Consider the following 20,689-nt stretch of genomic DNA (forward strand, 5'->3'; position numbering starts at 1 on the left):
AGTCATCTTTCTCCTGTTGACTTCTTTGAAGTAAGCTAAAGTTGCTCAACACTCATAACTTTTGATATGAATGAATAAATGGGTCGATAGATTCTATCACGATCTCTCATATACTCTGTCACAACTCATAAAGCTTTAACTCTAGTTTAATGACACGAAAGCGTGAGTGTTCCTAGTAATAGAGGTGATCTGTTTCAAACCGTCCAGAATCTTCCTTTGCTAAGGTTTGCTATTACCTTCCTCTTTTTAACAAAACTGTCCATGAGTAAGTAGATTGAAAGTTGGCTGATGTAAAAAGCCTTACTTTTTCTCTTTCCTGTTTTTCCTCTGACAGAAGTTGAGACTAAGCAAGCAGTTCAAGAAGGCTCTAGGCCAAAAGTCTGGGTGAGGAGACCTGATTCACTGCCAGACTGGTCACCCACCTCAGAATAAGAGTGACTAGAGGTAGTGCCAAATTTCAAATACCATAGACTCTGGAGAGAATCCAGCAAGAGAAATGATGAAGAAAGAACTGTAACATGGGAGAAATGGTTGCTGAGACGGGAGGCCTGACTCCCCATCTTAATTTTAACACCAAAGTCTTTTGGCTTTTCTTGATATTTTCATGACTTTCCCCTTCCTTAAAAAAAAAAAGATAATTGATATTGGGTATATAGTTCTTTGGTTTCTTTGAAATAAAGGGGGTGGGAATAATCAAGAAGACGGAACTGGCTTACATTAGGAGCCTCAACACCACCTCTAAACCAACTGTTAAAGGATTTATTGACCTAATATCCTATTTCCAAACCCTGAATCACTGAGCATTTTACCTTTCTTTCCCCTATCCTTAAAGTTTCCTATATCCACAAACTTCCCAGTGACTATCAGCCATACCTAGTAACCAGTCATCAGCTTCAAGTCATTATTTGCCATTAATTTACAATGGCATATATTGCTTTTAGAAATGAAATTAATCAAAAAAATTTAAAACTGATTGGAATGTATTTTAAAACTCATAATGAAAATTCAGAGTCAATTATTGATTTTGCTATTTCCAGTAAAGTAAAATAACTTAGCTAAAAGGTAGTTGTTCTGAAATTCTCTACCATGAAGTATAAGCTTTGCCTTCATTTTACTAGGTATCTTCTCTATAGAAAGGTGTCCGCCAAGATTTAGTAGGAATAAACTGTTTTGTGCCAGGAGTGTTTACAGGCTAATGAGAGAAGAGACACGTATATCTGAATATCTATAATTGGTAAGGTTTACATTATGATTGTCTTCACATTTTAGGATACAATCATTGGCATTTCATTCTTGGGTTCAAGTCTTATGTACCTTTTTTCATCTCTGAAAGCACCTACTTTCTATCATCAGGCTGATTCTTACTACTTTATAATATTACCTTTATCATTCCTTCCCAAAATCCATTTGTACAAATCCTTGATATGTCTTTCAAGAATTTCATGTACTTGTGCTTTCTGTTCCAATTGGTGGCATTTGGATTAAATAATCAAGAAAGCATATAATAAATAAAAATATATATTTTGTTTAATGGATTTTTGTTTCTTTTTCCCAGGAATTTCTTCTTTAAGCAAGGAGATTTGAATAAATGAAATAACTAGTAATGTTTTAAGAACACAGTCTTGGCACACCATATCTACTATCAGAGTACTAGAATCCCTCTTATCTACCAACTAAGCAAACTCCAGGTCTCTCTTAGCCCCACTGATTTAGTAAATTCAGCTCTATAGGCAGGCTCTCAATTCCTTTTACTGTTGCCATTGTTTATCCACCTTTGGAGAAGCAATGAAGTCACACCTGGCTGTATTCAGGAATTACAACTGGCTCTACAATGAGGAATTATTCCTGGTGGGCTCAGGGGACAATATGGGATGCCAGGGATTGAACTTCAGTTAATTGCATGTAAGTACACTTCCCACTGTACTATCTCTTCAACCACTTATTTCTTTTCTACCTTTATCTATGCTACATATATACAAAGCTTTCTTATTTTGGGCTTCCTAGCAGAACTATACCATTTCAAAGTGACAAGGGAGCTGAATTCATGACTCTGACTGGTTTGTCCCTATTTCTATCTGAAAATCCTTCCTATTCCCTAAGGTTCTCTCCTCCTCTTAGAGTAGAGAATGTCAGAAAGAAATCAGCTTACCTGACCAGGGCATCATTTCTTTTCTGTTGCTCCAGGATTCTTCTACAGCCAGATGATTCCTTACAGATCCTGGCACCAGTGGAAGCTGATGTGGGTTTCTACACTTGTAATGCCACAAATGCCTTGGGATATGATTCTGTCTCCATTGCCGTCACATTAGCAGGTAACATAAAAATTTTTATTTAATTCAATTTAGAAAATATTAGTTAATAGTGCTTCAAGTAGACCCTAGGACACATGGTTTCATCTGAACCATGTCCTGCCTTCAGGAAGTGTATCATAAGCATGACTAAGATATACAAAAATGTAAGATCAGGTAAAGTAAGTGTTTGTCAGAGTGTACAGGGATAGTTCATTGGATCTATCCTTTTATTGAATATATTCATTGAGGATAAGATAAATGGAATTTTGATAAGCAGAAGTAGAGAATCATTCCTAGCAGATAAATAACATGCAAAGTATATATGTTTACATAGATACATATGGGGAACAGAAATCATGAGTTCTGTTTTGATATCCTCTTGTTCTGCCTGTTGCAAGAAATATATAAAATATATAATTAGAATTCTGTACTTATGGTGGGGTGCAGGAATATTTGGATTATATCTTAATTCAAATCTTACCCAAAAGCAACTGCCAACAGTTTGCCTTTATCCATCAAAGCTAGGTAGAACATTTTATATGTGATTACTTAAGAAAAATTCCATTCAGAGTACAATGTCACTCAAGGTGATAGTCTTATAATAATGTACTTCCAAAAAACTTTTCTTACATGGAACAAATTCTAACTCTTTAAACTTAAGAAGTTCTTGGATGCCAACTTACCCAGTGTCCTCATTGCAGAGACCAAGAAACTTGAGGTTACACAATCACTTGGTTTAGGAGAAGAGTGAAAGGAAACTGAGGTCTCCTAACTCTCTGAACATTGTTCCCTCTACTTCTCTATTGATATTACCAACATCATATCTGTTTTCTCACATCTGGACCATGTAGTCTTCGTGGCTGTATGTGGCATGTGTTTGTATTTATTCTTTTCAATTGCTGTTCCCATCAGATGATTCAGTAGATGCTGGAAAAGCCAAAATCACCCCACACTGACCTCATCCATCTGAGCCAGGATTATGTTGTCACACTGTTCTCCAGTCACACATGCTACTCCCTTGTATATCTGGTTAGCAACAGTACTTCTGCTCCCTATGACCTTAGGCTGATCTGGGAAGGGACTTAATAGTAAGAAGCTCTTCAGAGAAGATGAAAGTCATCAGTGAATAAAGCAAGCTAAGGGACCCTAGAGTAGATTAAAGACATATTATCAATGCCTGGTCATGTATATAACATTTGCTTTCCTTCTAATGTATTCCAGTTGCAATCTTTATTCCCTATTTTATACATATCCCAGATGCTAAGCACCAGGTTATTAAATCTTATCTGCCTTCCACCATCCACTCTGCCTTACCATGGAATTGCTGCATCCTTCAATATTCTTTGAAATTTTGGTTCTTACAGAGATAATTAATTCTCATGTTTATGTTTACCCAGATAAAAGTTCAACTCTATCACAGGCAAAATACTCCTTATTTACCTGAATATTTTATATGACTAGTAGAAACATGTCTGGAATTAAGTAAGACTTAATTGTAGCATCAGGTTTATCTTTAAGCTCTTTGAAGAGAACTTGTTAGAGGCTGCCAAAGGCTCAAAGCCAGAGAAGAGAGACAGAATGGCCAGAGAAGCATGAGGAAAGTGAAGGAGAAGGGGTGAATAATGAAGTTTGATCAAAAATACCACACTCTGGATTTACAAGTACATTTTACTTCATACTGGGATTTATTCAGCTCTACTGGGTGAGCCTTGGTCTGTCTGTCATTCTGTCTGTCTCTCTCTCTCTCACACACACACACACATACACAACACACACACATACACAACACACACACACACACCCCATACTTGTATTAAATGGCTCAACAGGTACTGTTTTCACACAGCGTCTGCCAACTATTGTTGATACACAGCAATAAATAAGATCTCAGTATTGTGTTACATGATGCTTATAGACTAGCAAAGGCAACAGGACTACTAGAATCAAAATATAGTAATAATCGTCTTCAACTATATGGATCAAGATTCCATGTAATGCTACTGCATGAAGACATGACCTAAAAAAATAGCCTAAAATTAGAGAGGGAAATGAGTATCGACATCTCTAATTCTGTTTACCAATTCATGGTTACTCACTATGTGAACTATGTTGAATAATTGTATGACCTCACTTAATCTGTCTCATCTTTAAAAATAAAACTAATACTTGAGAGCATTGTTGTGTGGTTAAATAAGATTGCGTGTATAAAAAATTACTTAGCCCAATGCCAGGCACATAGCTCACACTCAGAAAACTGTTTCTATCCCTTTCTCTAGCTCTTCTAAAATAAAATACACCCTAAAAGCAATTGTAAATTGTATAAAGTATTAGCCCAATTTTACTTTCATGTATTTTTCAATATATCTTCACAGTCAACTTTTTCAACCATGTACTCATTGAACTGATTGAGCTCACTTACAATCAAATCCTCAAAGTAAATCTAAGTATTTACAGATCTTTAAAGACAATGCAGAACTTATACCTTTATTTCACTATGAAAATAGTCCCAAAGGGGAAATAAATGAGGATCAATTTACTCAGGTGTCCCATAATTTTGTAGGAAGGATATGAAACTTTGGTCTTTCCAGTGAGACTGAGTTGACCAAATGCACAAATGTATTCATAATTCATGATAACAGAAAGACACTAGAAGTTAAGCCTGCAAGTTCTAGAGTCTTGTAACAGGGATTGAAATCCTCATACTCACTTTCCCATTTTATAGTTTTGAGCAATTTATGCTCTCTTATTCAGGATCTTTTTTATTTTTTTTGGTTTTTCAGGCCACACCCATTTGATGCTCAGGGGTTACTCCTGGCTAAGTGCTCAGAAATTGCCCCTAGCTTGGGGGGACCATATGGGATGCTGGGGATCGAACTGCGGTTCTTCTTTGGCTAGCGCTTGCAAGGCAGACACCTTACCTCTAGTGCCACCTTGCCGGCCCCTATTCAGGATCTTTATTTGCAACTAGTGATAATAGTAATTGAACTGGAGGGTTCTTTAGATCAAAGTCATTTAATTATATAATTATATTGCACATTGCTTATGGATAATATATGTATATGTTACATATTCTTGATACTTATTATGTCATTGCCATTTTCTGTGAAAGTCATCAGTTTTTAAAAAGACAAATAAGCTATATATTGTTTATGTTCATGATTTATTGAGTACCACTTTTTGCATATTAAAACTATTACTTGATGTATCCATGATATGTAGTTAATTTTTAAAATATAATCAAATATTTTGACATAGATATCTCTTTTCTTTCTTCCTTGGCCATATATGGCAGTACTCAGAGCTACTCCAGGCTTGGTTCTAAGGCATTACCCCAGGATAACAAGATTATGAGCCTTATAATCAAATTTTATCAGATTTGGGGCTCACATATTTAGAGCATGTGCTCCAACAATTTGAGTTATTTTCATGGCTTTAACTAAGATATATTAAAATAGCATACATTAGATTAAGAACATTCTTTTACTTTACTAGTGTGATTATAACCCTACTTCTATATAAGCTTCTGCACAAGAACATTAGAAAATAATAAACTAATCTTACTTTTCAAATGGATATATGGATACCAAATCCCCAGTATCAAATAGATAGCATTATATTGATTTTTGGTATGTGTTGGGGCCACACTGGGCAATGCTCAGAGGTTACTCCTGGTTCTCACATACTAAGTACTCCTGGTAGTGCTTTGGAAACATATGAGATGCCAGGGATCAAACCTGGGTATGCTGTATGCAAGCCAAACCTCTTCCCACTATATAATATTTTCCTGGCCCTATATAAATTTATAAGTAGATAGATTTATATTTATATATTATTTTATTTATGTAAAGACCTGTTTAAATTGATGATCATAATACATTTTTTCAGGCTAGCAGGACAAAATAATTTTTAAAAATAAAAGAAAAGAAAAAAGGGGGAAAAAGAAAAAAACAAGAAAATCTCAGAAACAAGTAAATTTGTGAAAAGTATTATATCTCAGAATGAAGTCATTAAGTCATTGTCAGAAGGTTTATTAAGCTCTTGTTGCTAGTTGATCTTTCTATTCTTTTGTTTCTGAACATTAGTTGGCTTCAAAAATTGGTTGGCATCTAAATTGGTGTGTTATTTTTTAATATTTTTTAAATTGGAGGGTTTGTTTTTAATAATTTAGGTTGTAATGATGCCATGTGATTTAGGAATTTCAAGCACTGCAGCTCTAGTGAGGTTTGTTTTCAGCTGCCAGGTGTTCAAAGAGTACTAGAAGGTGGGAGGATGGTGCCTGCAATCACCCTAAAATGGTCCTGGTGATCTCAGACCAAATACAAGCATACTTGGAGTTTGGGTCAATTTGGTGACTCTGTAGAGAGCCTTAGTGAAGTGGTGAAGTTGGACCATTAGCAACAGTTGAGGGTGGTAGGTGGAGCTGGCATAGCTTCAGCAGGGCAGGGACTTGGCCTGCCTCTTCTTCCTATAATGCCAGTTGCATGGCCTGTGTACCTATAATTGTTCACAGCTTGATTTACATGTCTCTGAAGAATAGATTGAGTCTACAGAGGTGGCTATCTGCTGACATTGGCCTCCCAGAGATCTGTTCATTATCTTTGCTCTTGAAAACACAGAGGACTGGAAATAGAGCTGAGAAAAGAAAAGGGAGGCATCAGGATGGGACTGGGTTGGTCTGCTTCTAGGCCATAAAGTTTTGTGTCCAGGGCTCTATACTAATCAGCTTTCTGCTTCCTCTAACCCTGGGCCTGGGCACAGACTCCTCCTCCAGAGCACGGTGAATCTCAGGCAACAGTGCACCTCAGAATAAGCTGTTTTTGTGGTAGAGATAATCCCTTTTCAGAGTAGTCTTTGAAACACTAAGAGCTTCCAAACACCGGTGAGTTTCTCTTCTCCATTTCTCAGTGTCTGCTGGGAAAACTGAACTCACCCTTTGAAGAGGGGGTGGGGGGGAGGCTATTGTATCTAGTTTTGAAGATTTGGCATTAGGAGGCAGACACACGGGCTGGAGGATGAACTTTCAGACACATGTCTTTTGTGTACGGTGTATGTTGTGTTAAATCTGCTTCTCAGATTCATTCACCCACTGCTACTCTCTAGAAACATTTTTATTTACCGATAGCAGCATTTAATTTTAGAGCTCATAGCTGTACCTTTCTTGCCCTGATTTCTTGGGCTTATAAAATATTGTTTTGTGACTTCTAATTGTCTCAAGACTCATTGTGAATTGATATTTTTCATTGATTTTATGCATGACTCCATCTTTTAAATTCCCAGAATTTATGACATTTTCAAGTGTCCTTCTACACAGAAATGGTGTTTCCTTCTCTACTTTTATGCCTTAGCCCAGAAAACTCATAGTCATGTAGAACCACTGGCACAAAACCCCTTTCTGTCTTAGATTGACTGAATTTCCAAATAAACCTATTTCACTGCTCAGGGTGTAGGTGAGAGTAGCACATGGCAGAAGAGAGTAATAGGGATAAGAAGGAGTATAAGAAAGTCACCAAAATGCCACATGCCTAACGTTTTTAATACTGATATCTTTGTGGTCCAAGTACAAGTAGGGTATAGGTATAGGGTTGTTTTTGATGTGAACAAAGGTTAGAGAGCCATCTTGACTTGTTAGATTCAGCACTCAGCTTTATTTCTCAGAAATCTTCCAAATCTGAATAGTAGAGGCAGGATTTTGAAGGAAAGCAGCATTCTGGTAAATTGCTTCAGTCTGGTTCTAAGGGGTTTAAGCCTGTTTACCAATGCAGATGAGACCTGCCCAGGTGTAGACCATTGATGAGGTCATAGTCATAAGGGAAGTGTTTTTGGTTGTCATTGATTTCATAAGATCACAAAAGAGATACTGTAAGGACTGCCTGACATCACCAATGGAAAATGAGAAGAAGATGATGGTTGAGGGATGAGCATATCTTTCATTGAAAGGAGAAAACACAGATGAGCTCATCTAAAGTTTTCACAGGAAGGGAGAGACAGAAAATATTTCTTATTTCCTGGCATGTTTTCCTGCTTTTTATGGGTTTAATAGCTGACACATATTGTATCTAATAAAGAGATCACAGAAACCTCACAGGGAAAATAAAAATAAAAAGCAGTTGTTTAGAAATTGTTTTCAGTCCCCTCCCCACATATTTTAACAGCTATAATAAAAGGCAAGCCATTCGTGTGCTCCTCATGATACAAGTCAATTCAGATTGCATTCTGAATTTTTAATCCAGCAGTTCTGTTAACCAGAAGATGTTTTTGCTTCACAGCGAGTTAGACTGAGAAAAGGTCTCTCACCAGGGACAACAACTAGCAAAGTTTGCTCCAGTACATTAGACCAGAGAAGATAAACACACTTGACTACTTTCCTATCGGTGCTCTGAGCAATAGGATAATGGCCTATTCAACTGCCATCAAAAAAAGCTCCAGCTGTGAACTCACTATAGTTATAAAAATAAGCAAATTTAACTTTGCTTTATTATCTTGTCAGTGAAATATGGCTTTAAATGTTTTAAATTATAAAGGCCCTAATAAAAAAAATTGGAAAATTGTAACTCTGGTAGGCATTATTGTCATCAGTGAGAAGTTACTTTGCCTGGATTCCATCCTCACCATTGGGGAATAGGCAGGGAGGGCGATACTCAGAAGAGCTAAAGATAATGAAAATAAAAAAGATTTATATCATTTCTCATTAGATTTTTCCAAATTTTAACCATGGGAAATTTTGATAGGCTTCTTTGCTAAAATCTCTAGGAGAGAAAACTTCCTTGTCTTTCAGGTTTCACAGCATTTAATTGCCTACAATCTTACTCTTTCCTTGTTTTCTTGGAGTCTGTGGACTGAATGCTATGTCTTCATCAAGAATAGTGTGTTTCAACTTCTTGTGCAAAGGCACACTTTTTTCATGAAAAAAAATCATGAGGCACACCACCATTAGAAAATGTTAAAAAAAAAATTTAACTCTGTGCCTATAGTGACTATATATAAAGTAATTCTCTTGAATAGGAACCAAACAAACACAAATAAATTATTTTATAATTAATTTATTATGAAATAATCTAATGATCTAATAATCTATTTGTGAGATGAAGCTATATGTTATGGATGAAATTGGAATTTTTCCCACGGTACACCAGTGTGCCATGGCACAGTGGTTGAAAATGCTGATCTAGAAGACCTTACCATCTCTATCTCTTGGCATTTTCTTCCATCTTCAAAGGTAGTAGTGGTAAATAGTCTTCCTCATATTTTCACCCTCTAACAGACTCTTCTGTTTCCCTCTTTTGATTTTAAAAGCTCATGTAATAAGACTGAATAAATTAGATAATTTAGAGCAATCTTCCTATTCGCAGGTCATCTTATTAGCAATTTTATTTTCATCTATAACATCAATTCCCTTTTGTGATGTAATATAAGATTGTCATAGATTATAAGGATTAGGCTGTAGCTATCTTTAGAGCTGCATCTGCCTACCACACCTTGTGTGAAGGGCACAATACATTTTGATCTTTTGCCAAAGAAAAATCCAGATCTCATATTGCTAGACCAAATTTTTCCAGAGAAGCCAAATCAAATTCTCCCTATCTATGATAAACTTTTGGGGGGGGCCACACCCGGTGACACTTAGGGGTTACTCCTGGCTATGCACTCAGAAATCGCTCCTGGCTTGGGGGACCATGTGGGATGCTGGGGGTCGAATTGTGGTCCATCTTATGTTATCCGCATTCAAGGCAAGCGCCTTACCGGTCCCTCTCTGATCAACTTTTATTTTCTACTCATATATTATGATTCATTTCACATAGAGGGTAATGAAATTTATTTCAACATTTTACACTAATTAAAATCAAGTAATGATCTGCTCGAGAGTGAACTTTTTTTTCTGTTATTAAAATGGAAGCTTCTTGCACAAATAAAATTAGATTTGAGAGAAAATATTTGCCTCAACATAAAATTTAGAAGCAAACACAATTTTAAACCTGTGATATAAAAGTAGTCATACACTTGACTCTTTTAGACCTTATAGTTTTAAATCTCATACATGAAGTCCAAGTTATAAACTCCTTATCCAAAATTCCACTATTTACAATTTAATTCTTTGATTAGGGGGAGACTAGGTGGCATAAGACAATGGCATTTTAGAAAAATAACTTGAAAAATGTTCTAAAGAAAAATATGCAGAGGAAATAAAGGTGATGAGAAGGTCCAATGGTATGTGGAAGGTAGAAGATGAGAGGGAAAATAAAACTTGCAAGAAAGTGGGATAGGAATGAGTTAAAGTTTTCCTAACTATAAAATGTTAAAGCATTTGGAAAGAGAGCCAGACTAAGAAAAAATTGTGCATTTTAATAAGACTATTATCTGTAACAAAGCAACTCTTGTTGAAATTGCCAGATAGCCAGAGACTGAAAAGTTTCTGGCTGGCAAAGGATGGTAACTGGGCATTTATGTTCAGTACCCATCATTACTATTTCAAATGTGTCCAGTGTTGATGGTATTTACAAGGACTTTTTCATACTGATTATGTTCTCTTTTTAAAACTGAGGTCCAACAGATATTATTTTCCATCCTATTGTATCAAAGGATGATTTGATATTTGAAGACATTGCAGAATTACTGCCCTAAGTCTAGTTTACATTTATCAATGTCAAATTTTATGATCTACTCTTTAAAATACAAAACACATTATTATTGTTTTTATTAATATTTTTATTTAAACACTTTGATTACAAATATGATTGTAGTTGGGTTTCAGTCATGTAAAGAACAACCCCCTTCACCAGTGCAACATTCCCACCACTAATGTCCCAAATCTCCCTCCTTCCCCTCCACTCCCTCCTGTACTCTAGACAGGCTTTCTACTTCCCTCATTCATTCACATTGTTATGATAGTTGTCAGTGTAGTTATTTCTCTAACTGCACTCACCACTCTTTGGGGTGAGCTTCATGTCATGAGCTGCACCTTCCATTCCCCCTCTCTTTGTCTCTGAGAATTATTGCAAAAATGTCTTTTCTTTTTCTTAAAACCCATAGATGAGTGAGACTATTCTGTGTCTATCTCTCTTCCACTGAGTGGTAGAAACTATTCACCCAATACCCATTAGATAAGGGGCTAATATCCCACTCAGTGTATCCTTGTATCCTGGGAACTATTTCTTTTGAGGTGCAGAAACTTCTCCGCTTAATATATTCCCATCTGTTTATCGAAACACACTATTATTAGTTAAATTTTACTCAACTCAGAGACTTATAAAATTTTTAATTTAATTCTCATTTTAGTGAATTTTCAGAAATTTAATTTTTAGGATCCCTATGAAGATCCACTGCTAATTTCAGTGTCAAAAAAGATTAGTATTTCTTCAGCACTCTACTGATAGTATCAATTATTGAGGAGCATTAATATTCATTAAATCAGTGTCAAATGCGATTTTCTTATAGTTATTGAAAGTATATTAAATCTAGATATATATCATGTATGTGTATATATATATATATATATATATCAGTTTTTACAACCAAATTTATCATTGGGTAGGAAGAGGCATGGAAATATCTGGCCATACTCAGGGGCTATTCCTGGCTTCAGGCTCAAGAGCCCCTGGCAATAGTGGTACATTATATGTGGTGTTGGGGATTGAACCATGTTTGATTGGATATAAAGTGTCTTAACTCCTATGCTATCTCCTTGCCCCAAAGTCATCATTTAGACATTATTTCTTCTAAATATCCTGAAACTTTCATAGTTTTTCAAAATGGAAAGTAGATTCCTCCTCATTAATGCACTTGTCCTTTTCTATTTTTCTTAAAGATTTTTCTTCTTGTCTATGCATATTTTATTGTATCGAAGTTTCCAACAATGGTCATCAGAATTTTTGCCTAGAAGAAAACTGTAGATAGCAGAGTACTGTAGATGGTAGCTAACCTTTAGAAAAACCTTGTACTATGCTGATGCATCATACTAATAACTGTCTATGCAATATTGTATTTTTTTTCCTGTTAGCAATTATAGTAGTAGAAAACTAAAAGAGATTAAACAGCTTACCTGAAGTCACTCCAGTATTAAAAAATAAAGTTCAGATAATTACTAAGCTACCCATGATCATCCTATGCCCACTGTATGGCTCTCTAGTTTATCTTGCTATTCAGTGTTCCTAAAAGTAATTGAGAATCTATATCTGAGCCACATTCCAAAAAGACTATAACAGTGCTAGGCTAGGTGTTGCATTCTCAAACCTCTTTGTCTTTTATGTGTCCTGGGTCCAGTCCTTGTACATTATCTTGTCATCTTCAATAAGCCCTTTTATTCTGTGTGGGAATAATACATCTGATCACTTCTTGGGTAAGCTTCCTCTAACTGAACAGAATCTGAGTCTTTAAAATACAAGTCATTTTTTGGTGGCTAAAGATAGCAAGAAAAAAATTAATGTGACAGTCCTGATTATCAGAATTGAAAGAAGACTCATTTGACTTTTTAGCCAAATGCTCACTAAACTGGATCAATTTATATTTTCTAGCTAGTGTAATAAACAGCACTGTAAATATATAATTGCTAAAATGCAAGATTAATAGAAAAAACACACAAAAGGGGTTTTGTGCATTGGTTTTGATAAGCAGTAGTATACTTCACATCTGCTGACATTCTGTTAGAACTTCCTATGTTGACTACATCTTAACTGCAAGAGGCTTGGAAATGACCTAGCTGCATCCCCAGGAAGAAAAGAGTTTGGTGAATACCAAATCAGTGTCTGCCATGAAAGAAATCATGCTGTTAAAGAACAAAGTTTCTATTAGCAGAACCCTGGACATCAGCCCTGAGAAAAATGTTACTACACTGCTCTCTGTTCTTGGCTTCACTCTAAAAACAAACCTTTCGGCTCCTCTGGCTCCTCTCTCAGTCACCTTTATACTGGGCCAAGGATATTTTTTTAAGCACATATGTTCAGGTTCTTTCCCACTGGGCTTTGATTTGACTAGGAGTCACACTTAAGGGCAAAAACCTGAGCCAGAGCCCAGACTATGCACAGGAATGTATTCTAAACACTCACTTCTAGCACTGCTCATCTGTCCCTGCATGTCTCCCCTGTCATACAGTCTTCAGGATCAGCGGTGTATGATTAATGAATACCTCTGCTGGGAAGACTTCATGAGATAGCACTCCTCTTCTTAATATCTTTACAAATTTAAATACTAGCTCATATATGTTAGCTAACTTCAGGTTCACCCTTTGTACAAGGGCTCCCCCTGCTTACTAGTTCAAGCCCTATCCCCTGTTCCATATTGCTTCTAACTGAGCCCATTATCCCAAAGCTAAAAGATATGATGGCATCTGAGTAAGAATATTTCTCTTATTCCTGTTTTTGTATTTAATGTCTCAGAACTGGAGCTTTATTCCTTATATTAGACATAATCAGTTGACAAGCTTGTCATTTTTTAAATTTCTTTGTTTTTTAACTATATATAGATATCAAACTATAATCTCTTGAGTTTAGATCTCACTCATGATGTTAAATCTGCACAATAAGGCCAGAGCAATAGTGTAGCAGGTAGGATGCTTACCTTGCATGCAGTCAATGCAGTTTCAGTCCTCAACATCTCATAAGATCTCTTGAGTACAAAATCAGAAGTAAGCTCTGAGCACCACTGGGCATGGCTACAAACAAAAAATACATAAATGTACAAATTAAATATAAATGTAAATTAAATATAGCTGAAGATTTATGGTGTGGCTCTTCTTTCTTGTACTTTTTTCTATTTTGCTTAGCATGGGGCCTTTTTGATGCATATGCCTTGATCTTTTATTTTCAGTATTTTCTCTGATTTTCTTTTCAGTTATATTTTAGGTTCTGTGATTTCCAATAATTAAACTTTTAGGCATAGAGTATTCCAGTACTATACCCATCATCAGTGTCAGTGTCTCTCTACCAATACATCTTTGCATTCTCTTAATACAAACATCATTTATAATTTCACTCTCTCTGTATCTCTATATTTTATTCTTAATTATTATCTATAGTTAAGATAAGACTAGCTAAGGTTAAAGAAGTGAACCATGAAAATGGACACTAGAGTCACAGAGGAGTTCTCACTTGTTAGGTGGCCATTCAGATCATAATTAATTTATTGTTATAGTCTGATTGGTATAGTATAGTTGACCATTATGATAAGAGGTCCAAGTTGATAAATTCTAAGAGTAATAATCTTTTACAAAGAAGCATCTTACTCAGATCTTAAAAAGAAGTATCTTGGGGGCCAGAGCAGTGATGCAAGCAGTAGAGTGTTTGCTTTGTATGCACTGATCTAGGATGGAACATGATTCGATCCCCCCACCCCCTCATCCCATATGGTCCCTCAAGCCAGGAGCAATTTCTGAGCACATAGCCAGGAGTAGTGAACCCTAAATATCATCTGGTGTGGCCCAAAAACCAAAAAAAAAAAAAAAAGTATCTTGTTCAGACTTTTTTTTATTTTGACCATATTGGCCTACATTTCTTTCACAGTAGTATTTTAGGTACATATTATCATTGAATCAGGGGAATTTCCATCACCAAACTGTCCTTCCTCCACCTCCATTCCCTTCCTGAAACACCACAACAATACAGAAAGAAATATCAAATAAAATATCCAGTGAGCACTACAGCAATAAAAACAAGCACCACACAATAGTCTCAGTCCTGAAATCAAATCATGCTGAAGTGCAAAAAGAAAGAGAAAGATAAAATAAAATAAAATTGGAGGCATCAACTTCAATATCTACATCAAAATAAAGAATTCATAAAAAGTCACTCAATAAATAAATATATAAGTGGATAAAAGGATCATTTTGTGCTTTTTCCCTCCTGCATAGGCACATTAACTATTGGGGACATTATAGAAGGAATTCCCTTGGCCTAGGAGATACAGGGTTTCTCCACTCTTGAAGTATACTGTCATAGGATTAACTATAAACTCTTTGCATGATCATTTACTCTCCCCTTGGTGCTTTTGTGGTGTATGGAAGACTTTTGCTTTGTTATGGATGGTAAAATCAGACCTCTGTATCTAGAGATTCTGGTGTCTGTGCAGCTCAAGGAATGGAACTTATGATGAAGTCTTTCTTTGTAGTTCTAGCAGACTCAATATAAAATTATATATATTCTTTTCTGCTGGTCATTGGAGCTACCATCTTTGTTATCTAAGCATGATTGAGATCTGCGTTCTTTCCCCATTGTTTCTTTCCCCAGTGATGCAGTTGTAGTGTGTTGTTTTCTATGTCCTGTGCTGGCATTCCTTGACTAGGAGGAAGGAACACAGAGCCACGGAGCAGAACTGAGTGGCCAAGTTCCACTAGCACTTTGTCTTTGACTCAGATTTCATTCCTCACCTGGGTACTGCTGACGTGACTTCTAGGTCTCAAAATCTCTTGCTAGTCAGAGAGAGATATATAGATATAGATGATATACATGTAGATGTAGATAGATATCTTAACTATATTTAAGAAAACCTGAGAGTGTAGATTGTTAGAAGATCAAATTTAAGTGTAAGTCAAAATCACAGGTAGAGATTACTACTTCCCCATTCCAGGACTGGAGTGGAACTCATTATATACAGACATTTTAAATAGATGTAAGAAATATATTAGTTGAGAAACATGAGTATGATTTTATTATTATAGGTTTCTATTGATTATAAATACTTTGATAACTTTGTGCTTTGTCTAACAATAGATCTTGAAGGTAGTAAAACTATATGTTAACAACAGTGCCTCTAGTGATGGAACAAAAGGCCATTACTTTTCAACAAAAGCTCAATGTAATTCATTAAGCGCTAGATTTAATTCAGTAACATTTGAATTTTATAGCTATACACTTGCAGCAATAAAAACCACCTTTATTAAAAATTCCTATAGGAAAAATAACTTGGTGATTGTGAGTCTGAAACTCTCTGGTCTCTAACCTGCTTTTCCCCATTGGCACAGTTGTTTTTATTACACAGTGAGGCAGCTATTATATTATTGCAGGACAGATTATGTTTTTAACAGGTCTCCTGGAGTTTTCTAAGGAGCCAATCCACAAAGTTTGTGGACTCTCCTGTAATAAGCACTGGACATTAGGTCAAAGTTCTGGGATCTATTTTAACTCTATTACTTATTGCCACTGTAGTTTTGAGCAAACCTTGGAGCCTTTTTGATCCTAAGATTTTTACCTATAAAAATATTTTTCCTGCTTCTTAAAGTTATTTTGAAAACAAAATTAATATAATTGTATGTATGTATTGCCATTGACCATATTATTAATTAAGCATATATATTTTGGGCGGCCTTTTTGATGGGCCACACCAGATGATGCTCAGGGGTTACTCCTGGCTATGTGCTCGAAATCACTCCTGGCTTGCGGGACCATATGGAACACCAGGGATCGAACTGCGGTCCATTCGAGGCTAGCACAGGCAAGGCAGATGCCTTACTGATTGTGCCACCACTCCTATTATATATATTTTTGAGGATTGATGACCTGTGTCAGGACTAGGTCATAGGAATAAAGATGAGAACAGAGAGATCTACTCTTTGCTTTGGGGGAGGTTATGTGGCTATAGAAAAAATAATTATACACATGTAAGAAAGAATAATTCTGAACATCACTCTGCTTATGAAGAAAATTAAGTTTGCAGTGATTATAATGATTGTTAGGGAAATGAAGCAGTGTATATTCTAGGTGGTTACAAAAAGCTTCACCATGTGAAGCTTCTTCACCATGGAGAAATTGATAAGTAGAAGATATCCATGCAGATGGCAGATGTTTGATGAAAGGAAGAACAAGAGTAATTATGCTATTGTGTTGAAGAAAGAATGGAAAGCCAGTATGGCTGGAGAACAGTGACCTCTGGTACAGAACCTGTAGGGGATATTTCATAGTGAAAAGAAACTTGAAACTGGGCTTCAGAAATTTTGGTGTTTGTTTTTCATGCTACCAACCCCAGTTCAATATCCAGTACAATATGGTCCCCCAAACACTTCCAGGGAAAAACTTCCCAACAGAAAGGTACAACTAGCCTCAGTAACCATCATGTATGAACCAAAACCCTCAAAAGAAACTTTAAATTTTGTTCTAACTCACTGAAAAAAACCACACAACGTTAGCAGATGAGTTATATTGATTCATGTTTTTAAATGGGTCCTCTGGTATTCATTAAAAATAAACTAGCAGAGAAAGAGAAAGATCAGCATGGCTATGTAGTAGTCTGACTAGTCAAAATACAACAACAAGACTAGTTAAATTTGGGGCATGTCTGGAATTAATGCTGTAGACTCGAGATCCTATAGTAAAGTAAACACAACAGGACCTCAAATAGCCTTATTTATTTTCTTCCCTTTAATAGCATTAATGAAGGAAGAAAAATTGATTTGGGGATATGACGTGTCTTTTGCAAATTATTCCCATGTCAAAGTGGATTTTCTCAGGGTACTCCTATTTCTTTCCTGAAACTGTGCTTCTTAGTTACATTGGCATGTCTAAATTGTCCCAGTCAAAGTGTTAGCGTAGGTATGTCCTACGATAGGAATGCTCAATCTCATCCCAGGTTTGAGTACTTTCTGATATCCTGAGCTATCATCTGTATACCTGAACTAGATTAATCAGCTAAGAAAATCAGGGCATGACGCACTGTTGTTTAGTATTAGGATGTATCTTCTGCCCTTATTGAGAAATTTGGTCTTTTTGTTTGTTTTTTTCTTTGTTTTGTTTTTGATATGTTACCAGAAATATGCCAAGGAACTTGCCTTTTCTGTCAATTAGCCAATGGAACAGTGATATAGTTTTTTCATTTTAATGTAAAGTTGCATGGACATATAAGTGATGTTAAATGAGGATTTATTGTATGCTGATACAAATTCAGCACTTACAGTTGTACTCTACTAATATTTCCCTACATAAACTATATCTATAAATCATATAGTACAAATAAGTCTCAAAACAAAATGGGCTTGTATGGAGAACCTAAGCATCTATGTACTCAAAGGTGAGTGCCTTAAAGATTTACTTAAGTATATAACACTAATTTGTTTTTGTTTTTGTTTTTTTGGGTCACATCCGGCAGTGCTCAGGGGTTATTCCTAACTCTCTGCTCAGAAATCGCTCCTGGCAGGCTCGGGGGGCCATATGGGATGCTGGGATTTGAACCACCATCCTTCTGCATGCAAGGCAAGCGCCTTACCTCCATACTATCTCTCCGGCCCCTATAAAACTATTTTTTTAAACAAGAGTACCATGTTTATACAATTTATGTATAATCTAAATCACCCTTTTCTTCCATTATTTACTTTCTGCAATATCAATTCTATTGTCAGTATCTGAGATTTGTTTTTATTGGAGCCTGTCTATTCCCTTCTTTTGTTTCTTTATATACTACCATTGAGTAAGATCATCTGTCTACCATTGAGTAGATGTCTACCATTTGTCTACCATAAGTTCATCATCTACCATTAAGTAAGATCATGGTCCCAAATTCCAGCCATATTGTAGCAGAAATCAAAAATTTTCTTACAGCTGAATAGTATTCCCCTGTTGGATGATATAAATGTAGAAATTTTCAAAGAGAGGAAGATAGAAAGGCAGTTTCTTAATATAAGTCATTATAATATGCAAACAGGAGTGAAGTGTCAATGGAAGAAGACAAAAAGTATAAAATTTTAGTATGAGATTATAAAGAATACTGTAAAATAATAATTTAATTCACAGTTAATGAAGGCACAGAAGATGTATAAAGCACTCACAAATCTCAAAAGAACACCAATAATTCCATCAAAAAAATATGGGGAGAGGAATTAAAAAGACAACTCCACAAAGATAACATACTTGCCTAATAAGCATATGAAAAATGTTGCTAGTTACTTATCATGAAAATTAAAATCAAAGATGTGAATATATATTATTTCACACAAATGATAATATAGCAAAAAGAGTAGAAACAACCAGTATGAACAGGGGTGTGATTTTATAAATAGAAGGATCCTTATTCACTGTTGGTGATTAGGGCTGGAAGGACCAGCCCATGATATGAAGCTTACCACAAGGAGTATTAAGCACAGTTAAAGAAATAACTACACTGATAACTACTATGACAATGATAGAGAGAGAAATAGAATGCCTGTCTCGAAGACAGGCAGGAGGTGCAGTAGGAACAAAATAAGGGACATTGGTGGTAGGAAATTTTCACTGATGATGGATGGTATGCATTTTATGGCTGAAGCCCAATTACAAACATGTTTGTAGCCATGGTACTTAAATTAAAAAATTATTTTAAAAATAAGTTGTTTTAATTATGTACAATGGAATTCTATGCCACTATAAAAAAAGATAAAATCACAAACTTTGCTGCAACATGAATGCAACTGGAGTTAGGTAAAATAATCACATTTGGGAAAGGGGCAAGTACCAGATGTTCTCTCTGATCTGTTACATGCAGAGAGAGAAACAAGGAAATAAAAGTACTGAATAAAGACAAATCCTTAACCCTGGACTGCAAAACAGAACACTAGGAAGTTGGGGGAAGGTGCACTAAATGCAAACTAAGGACAGTGGTAGTAGCAGAAGGTTGTAAAATCTTTGAGATAATGAGGAACCTTAACTCTGTACCCCAATATCACATATTTTAACACTATTGCAGTCATATTACCCAACTTTAATAAAATTAATTTTCTTAAATTAACTATCACATTTGAATGCAAAATTTTGAAATATTAAGCAAAACCATCCAAGATCTAAGTCAGTGTTTCCAAAGTGGACTATACCAATCCCTGGCAGAGGAGATCCCAAAACGATCTAGAGCTGGGATAGACCTGGGTAAAAATTAGTGGTTCTTTCTGTATATTTGCTAAGAGAAGATATATTTCTAAGATATGTTGAGATTCAGTTGTTGGAGTGTGTGTGTGTGTGTGTGTGTGTGTGTGTGTGTTTGGTTGTTCCCTGAAAAGAGCTAGTGGTCCAAAATAGTTTTAAAACCTCTTATCTTGGTTAAGATCAATTATTGAACTTGACATTAAGATCATGGACCATGACAGATATACCTGATAAATTGGACTTTTACAAAGTTATTAATCTTTTGCTCTCTGAAAACCTCTTTTACATAGCTCTTATGTGAGCAAAGGTTTTTTTTTTTTTGTACTTTATTTATTTTTTTTTTGCTTGACACAGATCTTTTTTTTTTTTTTTTTTTTTTTACCCAAGTCCCAAATCTCCCTCCTCCCCACCCAACCCCTGCCTGTACCCTAAACAGGCTCTACATTTCCCTCGTACATTCTCAATATTAGGACAGTTCAAAATGTAGTTATTTCTCTAACTAAACTCATCACTCTTTGTGGTGAGCTTCCTGAGGTGAGCTGGAACTTCCAACTCTTTTCTCTTTTGTGTCTGAAAATTATTATTACAAGG

The 20,689-nt window shown here is 35.7% G+C and overlaps 1 protein-coding gene across 1 annotated transcript in view; it reads left to right on the forward strand.

Moving 5' to 3' along the window:
- ADAMTSL1 (ADAMTS like 1) overlaps nt 1-20,689 on the forward strand; it is a 503,362-nt gene that overhangs the window by 368,520 nt on the left and 114,153 nt on the right. The window contains 1 exon segment of the mRNA XM_049769401.1: nt 2,185-2,312. Coding sequence (XP_049625358.1) covers nt 2,185-2,312 — 128 coding nt within the window.

Source organism: Suncus etruscus, chromosome 1 (genome assembly GCF_024139225.1).
Source record: "Suncus etruscus isolate mSunEtr1 chromosome 1, mSunEtr1.pri.cur, whole genome shotgun sequence".
Classification (NCBI taxonomy): Eukaryota; Metazoa; Chordata; class Mammalia; order Eulipotyphla; family Soricidae; genus Suncus; species Suncus etruscus.